Source organism: Malaya genurostris, chromosome 3, assembly GCF_030247185.1.
Source record: "Malaya genurostris strain Urasoe2022 chromosome 3, Malgen_1.1, whole genome shotgun sequence".
In the NCBI taxonomy this organism is placed as follows: Eukaryota; Metazoa; Arthropoda; class Insecta; order Diptera; family Culicidae; genus Malaya; species Malaya genurostris.
Genome location: NC_080572.1, coordinates 249,305,533 through 249,331,716, shown reverse-complemented (window position 1 = coordinate 249,331,716; position 26,184 = coordinate 249,305,533). Strand labels below are relative to the sequence as shown.

The 26,184-nt window shown below is 36.5% G+C and overlaps 1 protein-coding gene across 4 annotated transcripts; it reads left to right on the top strand.

Moving 5' to 3' along the window:
- Positions 1-829: 829 nt before the first annotated feature.
- LOC131438861 (2-oxoglutarate dehydrogenase complex component E1-like) lies at positions 830-26,184 on the top strand. Of its 4 annotated transcripts, XM_058609200.1 has the most exons (12): positions 830-989; positions 8,614-8,805; positions 8,870-9,010; positions 9,069-9,272; positions 10,593-10,695; positions 14,437-14,499; positions 15,191-15,681; positions 15,742-17,357; positions 17,446-17,593; positions 17,656-17,810; positions 19,286-19,411; positions 24,692-26,184. In XM_058609200.1, exons 2-12 carry the CDS (start codon positions 8,713-8,715, stop codon positions 24,789-24,791), a joined length of 3,240 nt encoding a protein of 1,079 aa, XP_058465183.1. In that variant the 5' UTR covers positions 830-989; positions 8,614-8,712; the 3' UTR covers positions 24,792-26,184. The 4 variants fall into 4 exon arrangements, with proteins under 4 accessions (XP_058465183.1, XP_058465185.1, XP_058465187.1 ...); XM_058609202.1 differs by lacking the exon at positions 19,286-19,411 and having other exon boundaries at positions 831-989; XM_058609204.1 differs by lacking the exons at positions 14,437-14,499; positions 19,286-19,411 and having other exon boundaries at positions 831-989.

Sequence of the window (26,184 nt, the reverse complement as noted above, 5' to 3'; positions counted from 1 at the left end):
GATTTTACTTGAAATGAATAATTTATTAGTAGAACAATGTACCAAAATAAATGTGCATTTTTAAAGTGATCTGCCCCTTGTCGACAACAGTCGTACGTCGATCTCGCGCTTATATCTCTAACAGTACCTACTACAAGTTTTTCTGGTAAAATAATTTGACATTGCCAATTATTGACCACTCGAACCAATGTTCAATTTCATCCCTTGAGCCAATGCATCGGAAAGAAATAACAACTCTCGCGAATGGTTCAAAAAATTATATGAATGAAGGAACTGAGATGATGTTTGAAGGCGTACGGTTACCCTATTTTCTATAAACAACAAAAACACGCTTTATAAGTTGTCTGTATAAATTTAATATTGCATGATATATGAGTTTTCTTAGAAAGTATGGTTCGGCTACCTAAAACTTGTAATCCTGTTATCACGAAAAAAACATGTTGACTCAAACGCAGAATTGCGTCACGCATGACGTGTATAATCGGATTGCGCAGTAACCAGGGGGTGTGACGATCTGCTATGGGTATCAATCACGCAAATTTGTAATCATCCAAAAAATCCTTACGCTTCAAGTAAAAGCCATATGTTCAATATCTGGTAATAGCATAAGTCAAAGATATGAGCTGTGATAATCATAAATCTTTACAATTAAAGTCCCAACGTTGCAGAGCACACATTTAAAAAATGTCTCTATGTTTTATTATACAATGACCATGTCAATTATATCGGTAGCGGTTTTGAGGTTTGTTGAAATTATGAACGCTCGGTTGTATTCGTGAGTAGAATGAAGCTACAGTATTCTCTAAATCTTCTTCAACTGTGGCGCATATCCCCAGTCGCGATCGATCTGTTGACGCGAGTGTACACCGCAAAAGTATCCTCCCACAACGGTATTGGCGAATCGGTTTTTATCAACAGTTCGTCAGCAAGATAAGGTGTGAATCGATAGTGCCTTTATTTAGTTGGGAATCAGATCAGATCGATTAATGGCAAGTAATCATTCCTCACAAAACTCCGCAGTATCGTCGGACATTATGAAATCAAAGTGAAAATTTTGCTCTTCGTTATGTAACGATTTCTTCAGGCCAAATCAAATTCAATGGATTCTTCTTTACCCGTCTTCTCGGGCGTCATCAATTAAACCACAGACTGTGTTATCACTTCTCAAGTGAACGTCAAATGCGTCGTGGAATGATCTAGCGTGTCCGTGAACTTTTAACGAATTAGCTTGGAGAGCTTGATCAATGGATACCACCGGACTAAATTTGCACAGTGGATATTAAAGCGATTCTGAAGCAACAAGTCGGAACTGACCGAATATTCGCAACATATACAGAATCGTTACTCAAGTAACCTTCAATTCATGAGAAGTACATTTGGCACGTTTTATTTGCCACTGTGCTACACGGATCTGTTAGTGTGAAAATTACCTTCGATGGCAGTTTAAAAATAAATTGTTTATGGTCCAAGTTGACTTTCGTCGTCTCTGTCACGTCTCGGCTACCTTCTCGAAACGGATGTCCCGTTTGTATTCGTTATCTTGATTGTTTGTGAATTGTGCAGTTTTCGAATACGAAATCGAAAAGCATCTCAATGTCTTTGGATACGATTTTTCGTCGATATATGACGAAATTCGATTTTAATGAATGATGAGCAAACATTAATGTTTTCGTCGGCTTCAAATGACGTATGTCGGATGGAAAGACTTGCGTCTTTGCTGTAGGCGTAATTGGGTATCCAACGATTCTCTGACAAAGTAACTATCTTACGTATGTAGAAGAAATTAAGATAAAACAGCTGGAGGTTAGTAGAGTGCACATTTTTGAGGGTACCTCGGTGAATGACCGTAAGGTTAAAACCGAGGGTAAATAAAGCAACATAAGAATTTTTGAGGGTTTGCCAAGTGAACGCGAAGGCCAAGGTCGAGCGATGCTTCGGAAATGTCGGTTGACTACAGTCCTTCGGCTATCGAACAGGTGTTTGGCGTGTACATCAGTTTCAAGATCAATGTTCAATGGTACAATGCGGTACATGTGATCTTTTTTATCGTTTTGTTTTGCCAATATTCTCAAACTACTGATAGCACATAGAAGCACCTCCCTCGCCATTGAGTTGACGTGTGTACCGCATAAATGCAAATCGTCTTATACACACAACGCCGAGAGTCACGTGCTACGCCGCCAATGAAACTTGCTTGAAGTGGTCTACAATCTGTTTGCTACATTCTGTAAATATGCGTCAAACAGTTGCTAGATATACAACGGAGTATTCATTTCTTTCAGACTATTAGAGATAACTGGTATCAAATGAAAATTTCTTTAACCATCACAGACGGAACCGAGATATACTGATTCACCCCTGTAGCCCACGTCACTTGATTGCGAAGTGTACTGCAGATACTTCAACCCTTGTGAGTCATGAACGAGATATTCTCGTACTGTCGTTGAACGGATTTCATGTCACACGATCTCACCGGACACTTTTAGTTTCTGTCAGTACAAAAAAAAGTGTAATTAAGGGCAAAATTATACACAGCAAATATTAGAACAACCCCAATCAACTGATATTAGTGCAATAGATATCCCATTAGCACCGGCAAATGCAATGAACCTATGCTTGAATTAGTAACTCCGAGGTGATAAGAGTTGTGTCGAAACGGCAGTCATGTGGATACCTTTTGCGTTGTTTCAGAAGAACGTGATTAGGAAAAATGGAACTTATTAGCGTACCTGTGTGGAATGGATGTACAAACAACACGCGCTCCGTTCCGAGCTAAATCCTGTTTTTGATACAATATCAAAGAACCTGCAAAACTGGTTCACACTGGTTTGCCATTTTTTCGTGTTTTTTTGTTCATTCAGCTCATGATCGTTTGGTGTAGCAAAAAAGAAAAAGACACTACAACGGTATAAATGGCTATCCTAGGAATCCTAACAGTAAATATACAAATGCTAGTTTCTGGCTAGTTCAACTCAGATACAAACACACCTTCTACAATTCCAATGTCAAGGTCTTTCCGAGTGGGTAACGACTTTTCACGTTGTGCCGGCAATCTCCTCAATCGCTATTCATCGACACACGTAGAACTAAATTTACAGCGGGTAGGGTGTTCGAAAGGAGATTTATTTATAGCTGGTTGGTTCATTTAAATCTAACCAGATGTTTCATTGTAGGGCATTGTATCTTGGAAACGAATTAAACCTTCGTCATGCGAAACGATCTTTTATAGTTTAGAGATTCCATAACAGGTGAAAGGGGCACAGTCTAAGATGATGAGTCTAAGATGTTACGTAAAGATAATAAATAGTTGACAGTTTTATCAGTGGTTTGTGTTGAGAACGTCTTTTTAGAATAAGCATGGTTCTCTGATATTTGAAAACTTAATAATTCTTCCGAAATTAGTTCTGAACTTTTTTAATGTCATTGCTAAAAAAACCGATGAATAATATCTTCAGAACTGCCTGAAAGCTTGATTTTTTTTAAGTTAAAAAATCACTTTACATTACTTACATACTGCGAAGAGCAACACTCTTGCTTACGTTCTTTTAAAATTGTTGACGAGCAATTGAATGTCCAATGTTAAAACTTACTTCGATGTAAGATTTCGAATGATTCATTGCTCGTCACGATCAACCCGCAACAGTTAATGTAAAAGTATTCTGTTTCGGATATTGTTCAAATTAGTTCTTAATTGGTTTGTAATTATCGTTCGAATTATTTATGGATCGTTTCCCAACTTTATTACATACACTGAACATATCACCCTCGAACAACAATTGTGAACGTACAACGAGCGATGACAATTTTACTCATTATGAGGTAAATTGGTATTGTTTATTCTTTGGCCAATTCGGCAATCACAAGAAAATTGTAGGATCGTAGCGACATGCTAAACCGACACGCAGAAAAAATGATTTTAAATTTAAAAATATTGTGCTTCAAATTCAAAGATATTTCTTGTTGAATCAGCGCTTACTTTCATTTCCCTTTGATTCAAATATATTTTATATAGTAAATATCAAAATTATTTGTTTTCACAAGACAAGAAATAAATAAAATGAATATTTAATTCTAATATATTGTGCTTCGAATTCTAATTTAATTTCACTTCTTTATTCAAAGCAAATAAGTTCACTTTTTTTATTCAAAGCAAATAAGTTCTGCTTCTACCGTCATGTTTCCATGCGAATGTATGTAGATTCAATCCAAGATTTTGTAGAATATTATTTTTTTAATCGAATTTTTGTACTGATTATAGTAAATATCGTATTTTTTAAATATTTAATATATTAATTCTTGATATTAGTAAAAAAAATTTGAACCTAATCTATAGTCTGAATCGTTAGTCATTTGCTGTGCATTCTGAACTACATATTTGCAACTTTTGTTTTAATGGCAATGTAATAGAATAAATAGTTGATTTAAGAATGGATAATTGTATTCTACATCCAAGAAATTAAAGCCAAAAGTTAGTGTATTTGAGCCAGTTGAATTCAAGTGCTAATATATTGAATTCTAATATTTCATAGAACTTCATATACGTATTTTAATAGAAAAAAACACTTAGCTAATTCAAAATAATTTTTCATTTGAATCAATGTCAAAACATATTTAATTCAAATACTGAAATAGGAAATTTATTAAAATATTTTCTTTTAATGTTTATCAAATAAGCGATCTGCAATAATTTGACTATAGATAATTTGTTATAATTTAATTAGTCATAAGTTGTTTGTACTAGCTTTGAAATTGTTGAAATTCGATCTCGGAAGGTACCCAAAAATTTTATTTGGAATGCTCTACGATTGCTCAACGATGGCTACACTGATTGTCAAAAACTTCGTTAGGTGAATTTAGCTGACTTCGGCTACACCGATTTCCGAATTCCGTGTCGGAAAGAAGCGGGAATAGAGAAGCTGAAAGAAGGTCAAAACGTATTTAATCAACAAAAATTCAAATTTAAATTAAATTTATGGTCCCATACAAAATTGGTGAATTTTATCCGATTCCGACTTCCAATTTTGAAATAACAGGGTGATGAGTTTTGAAAATTCAAACCGTCATGGAAGATGACGATCTTCAAAGTTGCGCTCAAAACTATTTCAATCTATTCGTCACACTAGTTCATGGACATACGAACTATTTTGGGTTATGCTGGTCTCTGAATACCGTTTCTGGAAGTACCATAAATAATAACAAACATTTAAAGAGGAAATCACATCTAATTTCATGAAAACTAAAAACATCGAAGAATATTCACGCAAAAAAACACATGCGGATTGATAAAAAGAAAAGATGTCATCTCATTACTAGGTGGATTAAGCACGTTTTTATTAAAGAAAATGGCACTACAAATGTCATTCGCTTCCTACTACTTTTTCCATCCTTTCGGGCAATTCCACGGAACGATGCCATTTTACAACTCGTCGTATGAAGTGTACCGTTGTCTAGCCATCCGTCAATGGTCGGTTCAGATAGAAATCCAAAGGTGCTGTATCTGGGCTGCATGGCGGATGAGGTAGCACTTCTTTTTTAGTGTTTGGAGATAAGTTTTTAGAGTATTTGCAATGTGCGTTCGCGCATTTTTGTAGAGTAAGATGACTTATTTTGTTGAGCCTGTCGCTAGTTTCCGATCGCGTCTGGCGTAATGTTTCTCCAAAACGTATCAATTTTTGATGATAGGATTTCTCTTGGAGCTATGGATATTGGGATTCGATTTGTTAAAGGAGAATGTTTCCCATGTACATTGAAATACATTTGATAACTTTCTGGTGTTCTTTTTCTTAAGTGAAAGAAAAAAAAAGCTTCCCGTAAATGACGTTTTGTTGTCATGATGCTCGACCTTTTGTGAATTTATATGTATACAAACCAAATAATTTACATGAGTATAACATTAGAAAAACAGTCCCAAATGCAAATAAAAGTTTCTCACTTTATCTTTTGATCATTACGGTATTATCGGTAATCGTTCCTTGTACCGCCTTACATATAATAATGGCTAAAACCATTAACTTTCGGTCTGCACAAAGTGAAACTGTCATTTACACTTTGAACCTTTTCTAATATTCATCGACACAACCCAACCAATGCTTCGACCTGAAGTAGAATACGAAATAGCTGACGCGTTAAAATTGGTGAATATTTAAACGCTTTATTAAATATAGCAACAAACTGTCAAAGTTCACGTTGTAGAAAAAAAATTATTCTGCCATATTCATCGCTTGACGACTTGTAATCGTCTTATAATCGTGTAGACTTGCAGAAGTTATCTCTAAATCCTATTTTTTACGAGCTTCATGAAAATCAGTGCAATATTTCGTACCGTTTCTTACAGAACCAAAAGCGATTTATAATTTATTTAATATTGACCATATCTGGATTTTGTCTAATATATTCGATATATCCAAATATGAAACAGGACAATATAATACAAAACTGATTTTCACATTTGCTGTGAAGTTCTTAAATATTTTTACGATTCTTCAACTCATCAGTGCGTTAGCAGTTTGTGTGGAACTAATGGTGCGACTTAGCAGTGCAACACAAACCGCTAAGCAGACGTATTGTGAATAACATTTAAATTTCTGATCCAATGTCTCCAAAACAAAACAAATTTCGTTCAACCTGTTCGGGTTCTAGTTATTTATAGGTTGAAATAAAAACTCGCCTGAATTCAGACATGGTTTACATAATCGATTTTACTATGTTTTACTACTCGTCTTCGATTCATCAATGCGTTAGCAGTTTGTATTGAACTTCGAATCATGTTTTCTGCTGATTGAATAAAAAGAGTTACTTGGGAAATCACTTTTTGAAATCGAAATCATTTCGACTCAGATTTTTTCGTTGAATGAACATCAAATATCTGTGAAAAATCGGTTCAGTGCAAAAAATAAAAGCAGAATACTGAATTTAATTTACTCGCACGAGATCTGAGAAATCTCCATCAACCGGAAATAATTCAAACTAAAAATAATAAAAACCGGATCGAACCGTTGCCGGTTGGTTTTTGTTACTGTATTTAATCGATTTTGAAGCAGTTCTAGACTTATGGATGCGGGTGGCTAGAGACTGAAAATGATTTTATTGTTTGATTTACAAGCTACTCAGCAAATATTGCGATAACGAACGACATTTGTTCTACGAGTAATGAAGAACTCGTGTTAATTGAAAGCAAAAATTGATCGCTCTCGAAATGGGTTGCGAGCTCTTATTTCATTTTCATTTTAAAAGACTGAACAGTCGAGCTGTGGTTGTGATATTGAAAATCTTCTCCTATCTTCTCTGTTGCACTTCGGCACAATACGCGATCGTTGAACATTTTCGTACCATTAGGGACTAGGGACAACATTACCTATCGTTCAATCACGAGCGTTGACGTCAGGCAAGTCGCCTACGTTTACCGCCGAGCACACATACGCCTTGTAGTATTTTAAAAATAAAACCAGATTTCCCCTTTTTTCAGTGCAAAATCTGCAACGCAAAATACTGGTTCAATAAAGAACTTACTGTGGTCACTCAAAAATTGAATTGTAATCTATCTGAAGGCAGATCGTTGAACCAATGTGAACTGACGAATACCGGTTCTTCTATTCCAAGATTTCCATTCATTTGCATTAAGTCATCTAGAATTGTTGACGTTGTTGTCGTTGAACCTCATGAGCATGAGCATTTAAAAACAGTAATGTCATTTATCTTTTCTTTCTTCTCTGGTAGCCGTATGCAGTACAAACTAGATTGGAATGTTTTAAGCTCCTTGAGTGGAATCCAGTTCGGTTCAAGGCAGGCGCGTATACAGGGGGGGGTTTTAGGGGTTCAAACCCCCCCCCCCCCCCCCCCCGAAACAAAAAATTATAACCCATGGGAAACATTGTGATATAAATTGTACATGTGTTGATTTATCACCATGTTCTAAACCCCCCCCCCCCCCCCCCGAAAATTTTCTCTGGCTACGCGCCTGATAATGGGACCTAATTAGATTTGAAGACTAGCTTGACGTGTGCGTTTTCTGAACTGTCCATTCGAGCATCAGTCAATTCGTGAACGATGAAGAATTCATTACACGATGGAATTGTGGGATTCAGTAAACAACAATTCCAATAACGTACATTCCTTATTTAGGAAATTGATTCGAAGAAGTGATGACAAATACTTTCAACTTATATCTAATGCATATCTCTGCAGTTCACAATCACCTCGCATATAAAAAAATCTTATATTTTTCTCATCCGAGGAAGAAAAAACAGTTCTTGATAAAACTTTAAATCGATGACCTTGAACCAGGCGCGTAGCCAGAGAAAATTTTCGGGGGGGGTTTTAGAACATGGTGATAAATCAACACATGTACAATTTATATCACAATGTTTCCCATGGGTTATAATTTTTTGTTTCGGGGGGGGTTTGAACCCCTAAAACCCCCCCCTGTATACGCGCCTGCCCATTATATTTACAAACATGCGGTGTTTGATGATAGCTGATAATGAACGACAAACTGAAAATCCTGATCGATGAAACGCTTGTAACACATTATTATTGTTTACATTCAGTACCAATGCACTAAATGTTATGTAAATAAATTTATTCAATCAACTCACAATATCGATTACCTTTCAGATCCAGTGGAGGCAGCAGACAGCGAACAAATTGTGATTTTTGAAATTGTCTTAAATTGGCAGTAATTGTTTCGGACCCGGACCCGGATCAACGAACAAAATGCATCGCGCGAGAACGGCTCTCCAGCTTATCAGTCACCCTGTTGGGCAGCAAAATTTCGGTTCGTGGTTGATCCACCATCCGTCATCGAAGGTAAAAAAAAGTACAATCGTGAAACTTTGATACTCTGATGCAAACTAGCAAATTATCGTCTCAGTTAACCGGTGAGCTTGTGGCAGCATCCTCGGTGAAACTATACAACTCTGCTGCAGCAGAACCTTTCCTCAATGGCTCCTCGTCCAACTACATCGACGACATGTACAGTGCCTGGCTTAACAATCCAGCCTCGGTTCATGCGGTAAGATGTACTACAATAACATTTGGTTTGGATTATTCGCATCTGTCTGTCATTTTAGTCCTGGGACGCATACTTCCGTAACAACTCGTATGATGCTCCACCATCCTTGGTTACCATTCCAAGAAATCACGTTCCTGCATCTCAATACATCGGAAGTTCCTTACCAGCCGTGTCAAGCCCTGGTGGCGCAATCGGCGGACGGATTGACGATAAACTGATTGATGATCATCTGGCTGTGCAAGCTATCATTCGAAGCTATCAGGTAAATTGTCGTGTCCCGTAGTACCTGAATGCTTGCTCCCAAATTATATATTTTTTCACAGTAGTGTTCATGCACTTTTCAATCAGTTGTGCTAAGGCTAGGGTGTTGTTCGACACAGTTTCCCTATACGAACACTCTGTAGGGGTTTTCAGGTTCACTTAATTGTTTTTCATTGCCAGAATGATGTCTGTAATTTGTCTAGTGCGTACTGCATGAAACTAGTGATTCGTCGCGATTTGTATCAACTAATTATACAGGATCAACCCTAAGAATAAATTTAATTCCATCTTCTAAATAAAGAAAACTCGCCGCACGTTCAAGTTAGTTACCACCTTTGCACTAATTGTAGCACTGGAGAATTAGCGAGTAAATAGATTTTTTCTTCCTGCGCTCGTGGATGACGAACTCGTTGTGTCTAATGATTAGGCACTAACGTTTTCGTATCGGGACCATATTATGAATACATTCGAACAAACGGATCCCGACTTAAAAGTGCAATTGGTGTTGCATGATGGTGAACTCTTTCAAAAAACAACTGACAATAATAAATCTAGCACATCAATAATGTATACTCATAATGTAACACTTCAAATCATTCAATCAACACCTTCATCCAACAGTCTCGAGGCCATCTGGTAGCGGATATTGATCCGCTGGGTATTCTCAATTCCGACATCCAGAGGGACCCGGATCATAACCTACGTGCAAACGAAAAAGTCACTCGTACTTACATGCAATTCGGTAATTTTTTTTTCAAACCAATTATTTTTTGTGTAATTGATGAAAAATTGAGATTCGGACAAACTTGGCGTGTACATAAATAGCAAAAGTAGTCAACATAACGGAACTCTAGTCCTAAATATAGTACAGGGTGTGCTTTTTGCTGTGAGCTATAACCGTGTGATTTGGTGTGTAACATAGGGTTAGGTTCATGTGACTGGTCGAACGAAATCACTGGTGTTTTTGGTCGTATGGTACAGTATTGTAGTCTTGTATCGTGTCTAATTTGTGTGTTGTGAAACTCTATGTAAGCGTTTTTTTGACATTTAGGTCCCCACCAATCTAGCCCTGCAAGTTCCTTTGATAACAAACAATATTATCAAAAAAAAAAAATTTAATGCAAATTATATTGTATTTCTTCTTTAATTTCTATTCCGTTGCTGTGACGTGACGATATACATACTGGATAACAACTGTTTGTCAAATCATACTTATAATATATGTTACTAATATTAATCTTCGAAACTCGGATACGTCATATTTCGCGTTGTACAATGCCAAAAATTACTCGTGCTAAATTTGTCAAATGAATCGTCACAGATCCGAGGTCATAACATTGCCAAACTAGACCCGCTTGGAATCAGTAACGTGGACCTAGATGATAAAATTCCTACGGAGTTACTGTATTCTTCCTACCGTTTTGGTGAGTATCTTAGACCTGTGTCATTTCATTCACTAGCGTAGACAATTTTCTTGACTCATCAGATGAAACCTGTCATTTCCTCCGATGTTAATTTCGTAGTCGTTTGTTGGTTTAGAGCTAAATAAGCCAGCCAACCTATGAAGTAATATTGTTTTCTTTCTGTATTTATAATAACTGTTTTAGATCTATAAATTTAAGTTTTTTTTTGACTGCATTGATTCACACTGGTTTCTGTTCGTACAATTTGTATTATTGATTTCAATCCTAATTAGTTAATTGTTCTTGTTTATACAACAGTAAAACCACTCAAACCATTTTCAATGTGGTTAATTACAATCAGCCATGCAAGGTTGTTGCAAACATAATACTTCTATGTCAAAGCACATGAAGAATAAATTTTTGAATATCCATTCTATCTTTTTAAGCATTCAATGTAGTGATTAGATAAACCGAGTGACACTTTGAACGATCCATTGTTTTGTCAGCAGAATCGAAATGAAATCAGGTTAAGGAAAAGTGTTTTACTATTTCATTTGACCATAAAAAAAAACAACATTGTTGAAAAAAGGGGGAAGTTGTACACGCAGAAAACTATATTTTAAATTTAAAAATATTGTACTTTGAATGCAATGAAATTGTTTATATTTGATATTCACTTCGAAGCAAAAATTGTTCGTTTCTACAAACAAACAAAAAATAAATAAAATGAATAATAAATACAAATATATTGTCTACTATATCGATTTTGATTGGTTCTTTTCGGCAAGCATTAATTGAGAGAGACGGAAGATAGCAAATGCAAAGACCGGTAGGTATACTAGATTGAATCAGTTATAAATTTAGAACGGAAAAGATAGCCTAGGCAGGCTCATATAAGCATGATCAGAAGAAAGAAATTAATTCTATTTTACCTTTTACTTGAGGGGATCGAACACTAAATTCGAGTTCCCAAGTATGGTCGTGCAACAAGTGTAGTTCTTCACCACACTATGCTACTGACACCGGCAGTTACCTGAAAAGACGGATTTTCATTTCCTATCTTTCGTCTCTCTCAGTTAATGCTTGCCGAAAAGAACCAATCAAAATCGATATAGTAGACATTATACGGCAATTAAAACCAAATAACACTAATATATTGTGTTTCGAATTCAAAAATATATTTGTTACAGTAAGATCTTTTTTACGCGGGAATACTTACCACACAAGAAAACGCGCTCAAAAAAAACTTCAGAAATCCGCGTAAAGACTGACAAAACTATACAAAAACATTTTTGTTGCCAAATGTCTTCAAAAATTCATAAAACTTCTAGATCTGGTGTTATCTCATCAACAATTTATTGGAAAATAATCGACTTTAATTTCCTAAATCGATTTTTTTATGTTGAAAGCTAGGAACGCATGAAACATCGAGATCTGGTGTAATGTCGAAAAATATTTTCAGAGATCTATTAATAAAAAAGTTCGGAATAACGCCAGATTTCGACGTTTCATGCGTTTCTAAGACAAAAGAATAAAACCGCATGATTCGCATATAAACCACATAACTTTGGAAATATGTGTAATAAAATCGCGTAACTTTGAAAATCCGCGCAAAAAACCGCTTAGAACATATCAAAAAATATGTCAGTGTATTTGATTCATAGCAAATAGGTTATGTCTCTACAGTCTTAGTTGTTTCGAGATATCAATGTACACTGTTTCCAGAGATTACCTTCAATAAAATTATTAAATTTGAATTTGAATCTCAATATATTCAATTCTATTATGCATTATAGTAACAATTGAAAGATAGTTTTGTTTGATTCAAATTTTAATTCAAAAATAGTTTTATTTAATTCCAATACATGTTTGAAGCTGACTTAAAGACTCAATGTATTCGAATATGATATGTTCTATTTCTCTGCGTGTACATGACTTTCTTGTAAGCATCCTAGAAAACACGACAAAATAATAACCATAATGTTTAGAAATTACTCTACGTCTGCGTGAATCCAAGGTTAAATTTGCCTGAAAACCTCGGATTAGGATGCTTTTTATTGTTCGAGTGAGAGTGTCTGGTTTGGAAGCAACTCTGATTTCGTCCAGCCCAATGTAAAATTTTCGGTTTAGGTGGATATTTAAGGTACTTCTTGGATCGGAGATTTGAAAGCCGCAAATGTACTCGAAATTTAATAATAACGTCTTCTGAAGTAGGTCGAGAAGATGTTTGGTTTAGATAACAGAAATTAGATCCTTCAAGAGGACAATGAGCCGAATCATCCGAGCCGCATTCCACATTGCATTGACACTCTCAATTTCTCGACGCAAGCTCTGTCAAAAATGTTCGGGTCAACAGGAAAGAAATTTGTAATATTTGAACTAGTAATCTCAGAAAATTAGGAAGACTTAGCATTATTTTTTAACCGGCTACCCTGAAAACCTTGTCGAAACCATGTCTCACGTGGTGTTAGTGATTGTATTGTTCACTGATTGATCGCGTCGAAACTGTTCTGATTAATTTCACTGAAAATAAAAGAGAAAATTTCGGTATCACCATGTGATTAGGACATCGTACGATAAGCCCTTGCGAATGTTATAAAATGTAATGCTGATTGTTCGGCTCTATATAGTTTCATGTACAAAAAAATCGATATAATTTCGTAGGCGGAATCCTAATCTGCGGAATTATATACACTATGCTTGAATTCAATGCTTAAAACTCGAGTAATGGGCTTTTTTCTTGTAACTTTCGAAAGGCCCTATTCTATGATATGCCCTAATTACATGTTGGTACCGATTTAGGGGTTTAGCCTATTTTTGTGTTAGGGCACATAACTAAATTTATTTTATATTAAATTTAACTCTCCTATTCGACTCGTCAGTGCATAGCAGCTCATGTGAAACTGTTATGCCACCTAGCTGTTCAACATAAAACGCTCAAACTTTTTGTTGTGCTGATGAACACAATCAAATATATTTTATTCTAATTTTATGTTTCGTCTTCGGCTTCCATTACTTTCGAAATAGTCCGCCTTCTTTTTTGTGCAACAGACTGTAGAGAATAGTGACTCATGGGTAATCACATGTGATTAAGAAATTCCACAAATAAAACACTTACAAACAATAATATAATGGAGGAACCTGTATAACAACGAATGCAAAGAGATGCAATCAAAAAGATTCATTATATTTTCATATTAGGCGAGCAATGTTTATAGGATTAGATTTTATTGTTCGTAGTTTCCAATACATTTTTTTTAAGGAATCTTCTATTTTTACTTATAAAAAATTAACAAAACTGTAGAAAAGTATGATCAGCAATAGTTATTACATAACAATGCATTTTGATAAATCAACCATTTGCACGAAAAATACTTAGTTGGAATTATGTGCTATAGGAATTATAACATTGATAGAATATAACACTTACATAGATTGCAGCTTGCATTTTAATATCAGCTACCTGAGAAGATATGTAAAATTATGATATCGGAAGATCTTGGTTAGTGTTCTTTATTTATTTCAAGAAACTATTTTCGGCAGATTGTACTTACGTGAGGTCTGTCTGTTCCCTTTTCTGCGTAATATCCTATTGCAACAAGGCTGTTTATCCCAGTATAAAATTTCGTAACGCTTATCTCCAATTCGAAGTCCAATAGCCAAGCCGCACATTTCAAGCTACCAATCATGACACTGTCAACTGAAACGTACTTGACTGAGTCCACTCGCCAGATTTCAATTATACTATCTTTTATCTTTGAGACAAGCGGATACTTAAAAGTTTAGGCGAAGATGTTTATCGCACGGTTTTAACGCTGACCCAACGTAAGAATGCTCTTGATTTTTTACTTATTTGTGTTCAAATAGATTTTTGTGCTTTCTATAAATTATTGGAACTTTTTTTCGCTAAATTTTAGACTTTGTTGTTTGTTATGTTTGTTTGTACATTACTGTTGTTTCTCAAAACGCAGCTCCTAATTTGAAATGGGTTTCAAAATTTTGCTTTCATTCAACTAACAATTTCAAAAAAATGAGTTTTCGCTTCGATCATACGATAGTTTTCCAGACGACTATCGCCTGATGGGCATATCAAATTGGCATACCGGTTTGAAATTTGTTAAAATATTTAATTTAATCACTTTTACTAACTTTGCACCATTTTGATTTTTGACTATGCACCTCCAAGCATCGTTTAATATATGAAGGTATAGCTTTATTGACGCTTGATATTTTATAGTGTTTTCATTTTTTTACACTGGTCCACCGTTTGTTTACACTAGAAAACTGGTAGACCGATGTAAAGAAAACAGAAAACGCTATAAAGCTGTAAATATTACCTAAATGACGAGTTTCTGCTGGTCTGTGGTTAAGCGAGAAGTACACCCACATTTCTTTGAAAATAATTCCATGCTCCGAATTTCAATTGTACTTTGCTAAAGTTTCAAACCAAAATCGTTGTTTATTTCTCCGTTCTCAAATTTTCCCATTTTTTTATTCCGATTCACCTCGGAAACAGAGGAAACCGATATGGATCGAGTGTTCAAACTTCCCAGCACTACCTTCATAGGGGGCAAGGAAAAGTTCCTGCCACTGCGTGAAATTCTCGGTCGATTGGAACGGGCCTACTGCAATAAAATTGGTGTGGAGTTTATGTTCATCAATTCGCTGGACCAGTGCAACTGGATTCGCGAACGGTTCGAGACACCCAACATTATGACTTACACGAACGAAGAGAAACGATTGATTCTGGCACGGTTGACCCGTGCCACCGGATTCGAGGCATTTTTGGCGAAAAAATTCTCCTCGGAAAAGCGATTCGGTCTCGAGGGTTGTGAAATCATGATTCCGGCAATGAAGGAAGTAATTGACATCTCGACTAAGCTGGGCGTTGAATCCATCATCATGGGTATGCCACATCGTGGCAGATTGAACGTTTTAGCTAATGTTTGCCGTAAACCATTGAACCAAATATTCTCACAATTCGCTGGACTGGAAGCTGCTGATGATGTGAGTTAGTTTATTTCGATAGCAAACTAATTTATTGACATATATTCCGACTTTTCAAAGGGTTCCGGTGATGTGAAATACCACTTGGGAACTTACATTGAGCGTCTGAATCGCGTCACAAACAAAAACATTCGTCTGGCGGTCGTTGCTAATCCATCCCATCTGGAAGCTGTCGATCCAGTGGTACAAGGTAAAACACGTGCCGAACAGTTCTACCGTGGAGATGGAGAGGGAAAGAAGGTGATGTCTATTCTATTGCACGGTGATGCCGCTTTCTGCGGACAGGGTGTTGTTTACGAGACCATGCATTTGTCTGATCTGCCTGATTACACCACCCACGGTACGGTTCACATCGTTGTGAATAATCAGATTGGTTTCACTACTGATCCCCGTCACTCGCGTTCATCGCCATACTGTACTGATGTAGCGCGTGTCGTGAATGCTCCGATCTTCCACGTGAATTCGGACGATCCGGAAGCAGTTATGCATGTGTGTAAAGTAGCTGCTGAGTGGCGGGCGACGTTCCACAAAGATGTGGTTATCGATCTAGTCAGCTACCGTCGTAACGGTCACAACGAAATTGATGAGCCTATGTTTACTCAGCCGCTTATGTACAAGAAAGTTCGAGGTATTAAGCCGGTATTGGATATTTACGCCAATCAATTGATCACTGAGGGTTGTGTGACCGCTGAGGAGGTTAAAAGCGTGAAGGATAAATACGAGAAGATTTGCGACGAAGCATTCGAGCAGGCTAAGTCCGAAACACATATCAAGTACAAGGACTGGTTGGATTCGCCGTGGTCTGGATTCTTTGAAGGCAAAGACCCACTGAAGGTTGCACCAACTGGTGTTATTGAAGAAACGCTTGTTCACATCGGAAATCGGTTCTCGGCACCACCACCGAATGCCGCTGAATTTGCCATCCACAAAGGTCTCATGCGTGTTATGTCGGCTCGCAAAGAAATGGTTGATAACAAAACGGTTGATTGGGCCCTGGGAGAAGCTATGGCGTTTGGATCACTGCTGAAGGAGGGTATTCATGTGCGCCTGTCCGGTCAGGACGTGGAACGTGGTACGTTTTCGCATCGTCATCATGTCCTGCATCATCAAACTGTCGACAAGGCTACATACAGACCGTTATGTCATCTGTACCCCGATCAGGCACCGTACACGGTATGCAACAGTTCCTTGTCCGAATTCGGTGTTCTAGGATTTGAGCTAGGTTATTCGATGACAAACCCGAACGCCCTGGTCATTTGGGAGGCTCAGTTCGGTGATTTCAATAACACCGCTCAGTGCATTATCGATCAATTCATTTCATCTGGTCAAGCAAAATGGGTCAGACAAAGCGGTCTCGTTATGTTGCTTCCTCATGGTATGGAAGGTATGGGTCCGGAACACTCGTCGGCCCGTGTCGAGCGGTTCCTGCAGATGTGCTCCGACGATCCGGACTATTTCCCGCCAGAATCTGAGGAATTTGCCATCCGTCAGCTGCACGACATCAACTGGATCGTGGCAAACTGTTCAACTCCGGCCAACTACTTCCACATCATGCGTCGACAGATTGCGCTACCTTTCCGTAAACCGTTGATTCTGCTAACGCCTAAGTCGCTGCTGCGTCACCCGGAAGCCAAGAGTCCCTTCAGCGAAATGGTCGATGGTACCGAATTTCAGAGGTAAGCTGCTCGTGTTATCATCAGATTAAAAAACCCGATCGCTCCCCATCATATTGGAAAAAAATGTAACGATAATTATCATTTATAGAATCATCCCGGATGCTTCGGCCGCTTCCGAAAATCCAACTAAAGTCAAGAAACTAATCTTCTGTTCCGGAAGAGTGTACTACGATATCTTGAAGGCTCGACGTGAACGTAAACTGGAGTCAGAAATCGCAATCAGTCGATTGGAGCAGGTTCGTATATTCGATGATTCGTAACGGTAGAACAATTATACAATAACAAACAATCGTTACAGATCTCACCATTCCCGTACGATCTGATAAAGGCTGAATGTGCTAAGTACCCGAATGCCGAAGTGGTATGGGCCCAGGAAGAGCACAAGAATCAAGGCTACTGGACCTATGTTGCGCCACGATTCGACACCGCTATTAATTCGACCCGCGATCTCAGGTATGATATTGTGTCATCACTTCTGCATCTTGTTTTGAAATCAAACTCATAATCATGCGATACCTCCATTATCCTGTTCCTTAGATTGGCAATCTAGTGCAGCATACTGCACATATATTACCTCTTATACTCCATTTAAGCTAAAAGCCGGCAATCTCTTTAAAATTTTATTAAGCACTTAAACTCTCAAACAGCACCTTTCTCAAAAGTATTTTCTACATCAAATACGATTTCAAGTTCCACCAAATGCAGGAATATCTGACCTGTTCTCCTCGCTATCATTAATGTAAAACTCATCGATAGAAACAAAATCAATTCTGCTGCCGTGAATGCACTTTCCCTAAACTCTTACACTATACTCTCAATCTTTTTCTGAACTATTCATCAAGAGCTTCTATTTGGTTTTGATGTATATTCTAAGTTTTGTTTTGGTTGTGTTAGCTTCTTTGTTCTGGTTCGCGCTCAAAGTTAGAATACTTCCCTTTTGGTTGGTCCTGATATATGCTCTTATGCAATACCACAAGAGGTTCGTGAAGTGTTGCTAGTAAGCACGTACTTCAATCTGCATTTACAGGCGAACTATTTTTTTTCACTATCCGAGAGATGATTGGTAAATTTAATGTTTAAACTTCACATTTATCTTTTTTAACAGACTTTTATTAGTGTGAATCTGTAAAAATTAGGTCTGAATTTCCAAATTACATTCTTTTCGAAGATAATGTGTCTAATGGTTGCTTGTACGTTATATTTCAAATGACAATCACTACTATTATACCTAAACTATGACACATAACCGGATGATTGTTATCTAAAATGTGCTCCGAGCTTTTGTAGATTATTAGCATTCGTTTGACATTAAGTTTGAAGTGGTTGTTGTATTTTAACCTTATTTGTTTTGTTTTTCGATGATTCCTGAGTTATTAATAGTTTATTTGTACTAGTACAATTCGTAAAGTTCCGAAACCACATCAAACCAATATCAACACAATAGTTCACTGTAAAGCCATTTCCCTTACCTCTTAATTCGCGCCAAACCAAACGAAGAAATAAAAAATAATAATCCAGTACATACATAGGAACACCCTTTCTCCGTTCCGTTACAGCGATGATGATGGCGATGTAGTAGCGTGTTACCAGAACCAAACTGAATGTTCACAATCTACCTTCACCACTACCGCTACCCCAACTACAGCCCAATCGGCACCGGCAACAGCGACAGCCGCAGACGCATCATCATCGCCCAGTTCCTCTATCGCTACTACATCTTCTACCGCTACAGTCACTTCTTGGCTAGCTCGTTTCTTTGGCCGGAAAAAGATGACCCAATCCTCTGTTACTTCCATCAATCCCTCGATCAAATCATCTAGCTCATTCAACACTTCTTCAAATTCAACTCCTCCCAGCATTACTAACTCTACCGTTATCGCAAGTACTAGTAGTAATCTACATAATCACAATGATAAACGTATTGACAGTGTGCAAGACAAGTTTGTGCTGCAGAAATCAGCCCAAGGATTCAATATTTGCCAAGGCTCCTTCAATACACCATCCGAAGATACACCAAAAGGTCGTAAAGTGAAAATCTCATCGAGACCACTTAGGTGAGAGGACGTTCTGCCACCGATGATGGCAGGCGAGATGTCATTTCGTTTTATAAACTGTGTTATGTAACTGCAGTCGCCTGATGGCTGCGCTGTGTATGAAACCAAACACTTATTGAACTATCCAGTTTCCTTTCGTTGCTCTCCTTAAAACTATTGATGGTCTCATAGCTGGAAAAGTGTTTCTCGTCTCGGTGTCTACCGACTAGAGACATGTTTTGTTCCGAACGTGTTTTTTTTCTGTTTATTTATGCTTTTTAATTCTAAAGATACTTTAGTTGTTCTTTTTCTTGCTTTGGTTCCGTTGTTTTTCTTGAGTTCTTTTGATTGGATTGAACGAATTGGCTCTCTTTAGTTTAATTTTCTTTTCTGATATTGAATCCATCGCAAATTAAATTTGTCTTTTTTCTTCGAACACTCGAATAAAAAACACACACTGACTCGCACACATTTACACTACTACATGTATATTAGTACACATGTTACGTACAGAGAATTCGATTATTGATCATTACTAGACTGCTGTATGTTTGATGATCAATGAACGAATTCTCAGCTTTTATATACCATAACATAAAATAATAGAGTCCTTAAATCATTTGAATGTTGCTACCATATGCGATGTATATATTTCATTCGTTTTGTCCCGATTTCTGTTGAGGAATGCTAAGGGCATATTGTGTATATTGTTAGAAAAATGGTTGAGAAATTAGACTTCACGTCCTATGGAACCTGTTGACATATTATGTTATTAATAGTAGACAAAGCGTCATTTATCATTAGCATGCTTGCATGGCTGCATGAGTAAATAAATTCATATTATTGACTAAACTGCATTCCAATGGTATTCAGTCTAGAAAAAAATCGAACGAGCGCCTACGGGAAGAGTGTCCAATGAAAGTAAAGATATTTCTTTGCCTATGCGATGGCTCTTTTGGAAAATGTTGCATGTTGGTGGCTCGAAAGATTTTCTTCATTGGAGTAACCAAGTTCGACTCCTGCAATATGACAATATAGTCGTTACGCCCATATATGCCCCTCTTATCTTTTTTAGAATTAGTTCTCTTTTATGTTCCATCCTTGGTTTTCTTAGATAACTATATCAATTGTTATTATAACTCTATAGTCCTAGCTTAACAATTTTCTTTCAGTTTGCAGCGTTAGAATACTCGGGCTTTGTATTTAGTCCATTCACAATGCTTTCGATCTTCAATAGTTTGTATTTCTGTATTTCACAAATATGTCTGATCTTCCATTCATCTCAGCTCCAATAGTCATCTCATATACGAAAACCATAAGTTAGAGTGAGATCATCTGTCTCTGTTGAGTAGATTTACTTTCAGGGTAAGATGAAAATAGGATCTTTTATTTCGCGTCGCTATAACAGCACTTACCTTACCTAACAGCTATAGTCCTGGGGTGTCCTTTGCTGTATCAAGCATACGTCTACACACAACTCGGTCCATGGCTGCTCGTCGCCAGCCACTCAAGGCACGGATGCTTCTGAGATCACCCTCCACTTGATCGATCCACCTTGCTCACTGCGCTCCTCTTCTTCTTGTACCAGTCGGATTAGATTCAAGAACCATTTTCACTGGGCTATCGTCCGACATCCTTATGACATGCCCAGCACATCGTAGACTTCCGATTTAACGCTATAACAGCAGTAATGCACAATTTTTGAACTATTTTTTCTGTGGAATTTCTTCTTAAAGCCGAAGCAAATAAATTGTATCCGATTTTATAACAATTCGTTGATTTAAAGTCTAGTAATCGATAAAATAACATGGCGACTATACAAATGAGATGACTATTGGTACAATAGCCTCACGATTACTCTACGAAAAAAAACTCTTTCGTGGCAGTATTAATAATGCCTTGCAAATCACACAGTCAACGATTATACAACTGATGTCTGCCACAATGTCATGTCCCTTCACTTTGACAAATGTCATTCTGACAATGTTCGATACTTATTAAATTCCTCGCATAGTTTTCAACGATCGACAAAGCAGCGAAGTTCATTTTAATGTCCTTGTAATCAGGTATTCGAGTTATAATGGATGATTCTTAGAATATTTGAGCCATGTTCAATATGACATGTGACGAGATACCGAGCTCAGATGGTACATGATTGACCACTTTCGAAATTAGGTGTAATCAAGCCAAGATTTCGTCTTCTTTTTACATGAATATAGCACCAATTTACAAAACAAAAACGATCATAGTGAGACTGCAAAAAATAAAGAGAGAGCATTTATATGGTAGTTATCTAAAATTCGGCGGAAAAAATCCGAAATAAGGTGAACTGTATAACGTCTGGACGACAGAACACGAATCTTTGCAGGCGGATAACCTTAGAGCGGCTCTTACAAGAGAATTATTTATGTAATTTTTAATGCTTACTAAAGTAAATGACATTTCGAATTTGTGTGAAAAATTCATGACACTTTTAATGATCGTGTAAGGGCCGCTCGAAACCCTGATCACTGTGGAAATTATTAGAAATTACGTTTTCGATATACGCACTAAGAATGTTGAAAAATTACATCGAATTTATATTTTAAACGAATATATAACTTTTTCTTCGATAATTATGGAAAATGGTTTTGAATACCACACAAATATTGAAATTTTTGCAGTTTTGTGCCAATTAACAATAATGTCAAAATGTCGATACCGTTTTCCAACGTCCAGGTGCCACTGATGCTATACGTTCTTTTGAGTGGGCCAATCTATTGTTATTTCAAGCATTTTCACTGCATTCAAAATGTGCATGCGAAATTCCAGCAACCAAACACCCCCAAACATTCACTTTGCCTGATGTTTGACAGTGCACTAGACGAAAATCGGTACTGTTTCTCAATCAGGCACGCTTAACTTGAACCTATAGCCAAAAAAGTTGCTTATGTTATCCCGTGATTGAAAAGTCATCAACATTTGATGTCTCTTTGTATTTGTATCTTAGAAAATAATGAATAATTCTCTGTGATCAGTTTTAAACAACGTAACTAGTTTTGTAATTTGCCTTCGATAACTAAAAATCGAATATCAGAAGAAAATATACACAATTGAAATTATGCCAATTGAACATTATTTCAAATAACCATTGTGATAAGCATATTCATGCCAACTATCGTATATTCATATGATCGATGATACGGAATTAGATTTTATGACATAACCACACTAAATAAACTGAATGAATATCGTTTGATAGCTATCATCGGTTTGAGTTCGGTTCACAAGATGGATGCAGCACATGTTTGACTGATATCAGTGGTTTTTAATATTAACCATCGATGACTATCGAGTTGATTTTCTAAGCTTATGTTCAAGTTGAATGTAATTATAAACGTTTTATACGCACATGTAATGAACGTGTAAACAAACCGCTGTTAGCTATCAAATGATGTTCATGAAATCAGTTTTGTGAGCGTTATGTCATATTCGGGCTATAGCTGTCAAATTCAGCATCTTGTAAATCCCCATTGTCAAATTTTGCAAGAATGAGCAAACAAATTTATTTTTGATGTCACGATATAGAACCAAATGCTCTATCGTGTTGAATTAGTTTTTTCATGAACTTAACATAACCTCACAAAATTAGCATATTCAAAAGATAAATAAACCGCATATAGATGTCAATTATGAACAGAATTCATGTGCTCATTCATGGCTTCATTTTGTATAACCTTATTAGATTTAGCACGAACATGACATAACCTCACAAAATTAATTAGATTTTTTATCGTGACGTCACAAATGCAAAAGCGTTAATCCTTCACAGTTCAGCGGTACTGTTTACAAACAAGTTTGAAAAAAAACATCTCATCATTACACTTTGCAACTAGTCACTTTTATTTAATAAATCTAGAACAAACCAGTCCCGGGTTGGCGGTTCAATGCATAGGACGCTAGTCTTACAAGCCAGTTGTCGTATGTTCGAGCTCCGACCTGGAAGGGTTCTTAGTGTCAGTAGGATCCATAGTACTAGCCATGCAATGATTCTGTACACTAAGAATCGGCTGCGAAGCCTGTGTTGAAACAAAAAGGCCAAATTCCACAAAAGGAATGTAGTGCCAAGACAAAAAAAAGAACAAACCAAATCGAATCGTCAACAAATGTTTTTTAAACTCTATTTAGGCAAGATGGACCTTGAACGGTCTCATTCGTCAGTCAACAGACAAACAAAAATAACTATTTATAAAGAGTACTGTTGAACTGTTAAAACTGTTCATCCGATTGATGTTAGCAGTGATGGTAAAAAACCTAATTGAATGAACATCGTTTGACATCTGGCGGTGGTTTGTTTACATGTTCATTCTAATTTGAATACGTGTTATTAAAAATGTAAACAACCACCGGTACGTGTCAAACATAAGATCTATTCATCACGGGTTGATTTTCGATGTCATCTTGCAAAACCTAATTAGGTTTTTTACCGTGACGTCAAATTAGATTTTTTATCGTGACGTCAAATATGAACAAGCGTTCATCCTTGACAGTTCAGCGGCACTGCCTCAATTTATTAGACAATTCAGCAGTACTGTTTACATGCTCGTAAGACAATTTGGTTCAACATAAGAAAGACATGGGTATTGGCCTTATGTTCAACCAAGTTGCCTTACAAGCATGTAAACAGTATTGCTGAATTGTTATATGAATTGAGGTTAGTAGTTATGGTAAAAAAAAAATCTAATGGGCATGCTACTAGGTCACCAAATTCATTCGCCAGTGAATGCTCTCACAAAATTCACGAAGGTTCGACTGTAGAACGTACTGCATTAGTTGCTCAAATATATACTAATTATCAGCACGTTTAGTATCAAATTTTGGCTTAGTTTCAACAACTAGCTTCGTGAGAGAAGTTGCTATACTCAAAAACACCCTGCAAAAGCTTATTATTTTGTACTATTTGGAATCGCTGTAGCATCCTCAGTTTCATCGTTTTGGCTCTCATGAAGTGTGGGTCTCAATTATAATTCATTTATGTTTAATATTCTCATTCAGTTCGTGCATCTATTTACCGACAGGCAACGGACTTAGCTCGTTATCAGTAATAGATTAGCATTATCGCTTTAGAATGTGTTTCTAACAATGAATTTTACAGTAGCTAGCATAATTAATCAGCCGCTTGTATCACTAACCCTAAAACCAAGTTGTTAAACTTTCATGAAATATCCACATCGGAAGCAGAACAATATTGAACAGGCTCTCTAACTATCTCTCTATAATTTCTTTCTTCTCCACAATACATTTTTCACCACAATCGAACAGCTACGTGGGACGCGTATGTGCAGCATCTACGGCCACCGGCTCCAAAGCCCAGCACACGAAGGAGTTGAAGAACCTGTTGGATCATGCCATGGCCTTATAAATGGGAGTAACGTGCAACACACAGCTCTTCTAACCCTTGGAACCACACAAACACACGCGTGTCTGTTAGAAATCTGCTTCTATTCCTATTTAGCCACGACTAGTATTTGTAAGAGATTTTTTTTTTACTACAAAGTTATATCAGTGCTACTTACAAATCGCTGTTGTTTGAAAGATAGGTATTTATTTAATATTGAAATGATGTAAAAATAGTACCAAACAAGTCTGATTCAAAAATGATGAATTTTTCGGAATGATTTTTTATTTTCGATAAGAAAATCGAAATTTGAATCACACGTGTTTTTATTTCCTAGAAATCTAAGCATAAAAAATAAACACTGTAAAGTTGAAGTATTTAACATTAGTAGCTTATATATTACCAATTGTGTCGAACATTTCGAGTTTGAATCTGATGAATCGAGTAATTCGAGATTGTATGATATTTTTGTGGGAAAACTGATTGTTGAAAAGTTCTTATATCGATTTTTGGTAGTTTAAACGACGAGGTGAAATATACGAAAAGTTCTGTTCGACAAATGTAAATCTATTTGATATTACACTCATTATAAACAAGTGCGGGAACTTACCAACACTATCCGTAGACATATACTGCTTTTAATTTTGCTTTGTTAGGTAAACGAGCACGACGACTTGTCAGCGCTTTTACCAGCAAACATATTCTAACTCTGATCGATGGGCTTTGAACAGAAAATCTGAGTAATTTATTTAAAAATTTGCAGGATCATTTATCCAGTCATCCTGAACATAAACAGCAAGTAGTTTCCTTTGCAATCCTAATCCAAAAGTATAGATCTAGTTATGCATGTAGTGTTGCTATTACATACTAGGGATTTGTAGAAAATATGAAATGTTGGAGTAATTTAGTCGTGGTTGTCGAATTTTCATAAAAGAATAAAAATTGCGATTCTACAGTTGGTAATGTTTTTGTTCAAATCAATTTTAAATGTTTCAATAACACAAATAAAATCGCTATTTTGATTTGATGCGACATGGAGAAGTGAGAAAAAATACACTAGAGTGTGTGTTCGTTTTATAGTTTTAGTAAATTATTCATGTGACCATTATTATTAAATTACTTATATGTTGACCATCCAATTATATGAATGAAAGGAACAGAACGAACGCAAATAATCAAAATAAAAAACTAATGGAGTAAATCAAGACAGCTGGAATGTTAACGAATACATTTATTTTCCTTTGTTGCTGTAGATATCACATGATTCCGTTTCATGATCTTTGCTTTTGTACATTTTTCTTTGCTTAACCTATAAGATATCTATAATCAAATTGAATACATTTCTATAAATATTGTTCCCTCAAATTAGTGCTTGTCACTTGAATCCAATGGAATCTCTAAAATGATAGAAATATTC

What these genes read in the sequence shown, in the direction of transcription:
- LOC131438861 (XM_058609200.1), top strand. Translation starts at nt 8,713, where the DNA reads ATGCATCGCGCGAGAACGGCTCTCCAGCTTATCAGTCACCCTGTTGGG. An exon ending in TCCACCATCCGTCATCGAAG is followed by an intron (nt 8,806 to 8,869) that starts GTAAAAAAAAGT and finishes TTATCGTCTCAG; the next exon opens with TTAACCGGTGAGCTTGTGGC. An exon ending in ATCCAGCCTCGGTTCATGCG is followed by an intron (nt 9,011 to 9,068) that starts GTAAGATGTACT and finishes CTGTCATTTTAG; the next exon opens with TCCTGGGACGCATACTTCCG.